A 250-nucleotide genomic window follows, 5' to 3' on the forward strand; every position below is an offset into this window, starting at 1 on the left:
CTGCTGCTGCTGCTGCTGCTGCTGCTGCACCCTGCTGCTCGAATAACCCTCCTTGCAGCTGCACTGATTGCATGCCTTGCTCCTGCTGCTGCTGCTGCTGCTGCTGCTGCTGCTGCTGCTGCTGCTGCTGCTGCAGGGTGGGGTTTGGAGTCGGTTGCAGCAGCAGCTGCAGCGGCAGCAGCAGCTGCTGCATGTGCTGCAGCAGTTGTTCTATGTGTTGCACTCGTACTGCTGCCTGTGCATGCAGCAG

General features: G+C 61.2%; 1 protein-coding gene across 1 annotated transcript in view; it reads right to left on the reverse strand.

Moving 5' to 3' along the window:
• The window catches only part of EMH_0037840 (uncharacterized protein), a gene marked incomplete at both ends in the record, with an annotated part of 6,321 nt that overhangs the window by 1,736 nt on the left and 4,335 nt on the right, over positions 1–250 (reverse strand). The window contains one exon of the mRNA XM_013495219.1: positions 1–235. Within this exon, the coding sequence (XP_013350673.1) occupies positions 1–235 (235 nt within the window). The remainder of the gene's footprint in view (positions 236–250) is intronic.

This window comes from Eimeria mitis, genomic scaffold (assembly GCF_000499745.2).
Source record: "Eimeria mitis Houghton genomic scaffold, Emh_scaff1477, whole genome shotgun sequence".
NCBI lineage: Eukaryota > Apicomplexa > Conoidasida > Eucoccidiorida > Eimeriidae > Eimeria > Eimeria mitis.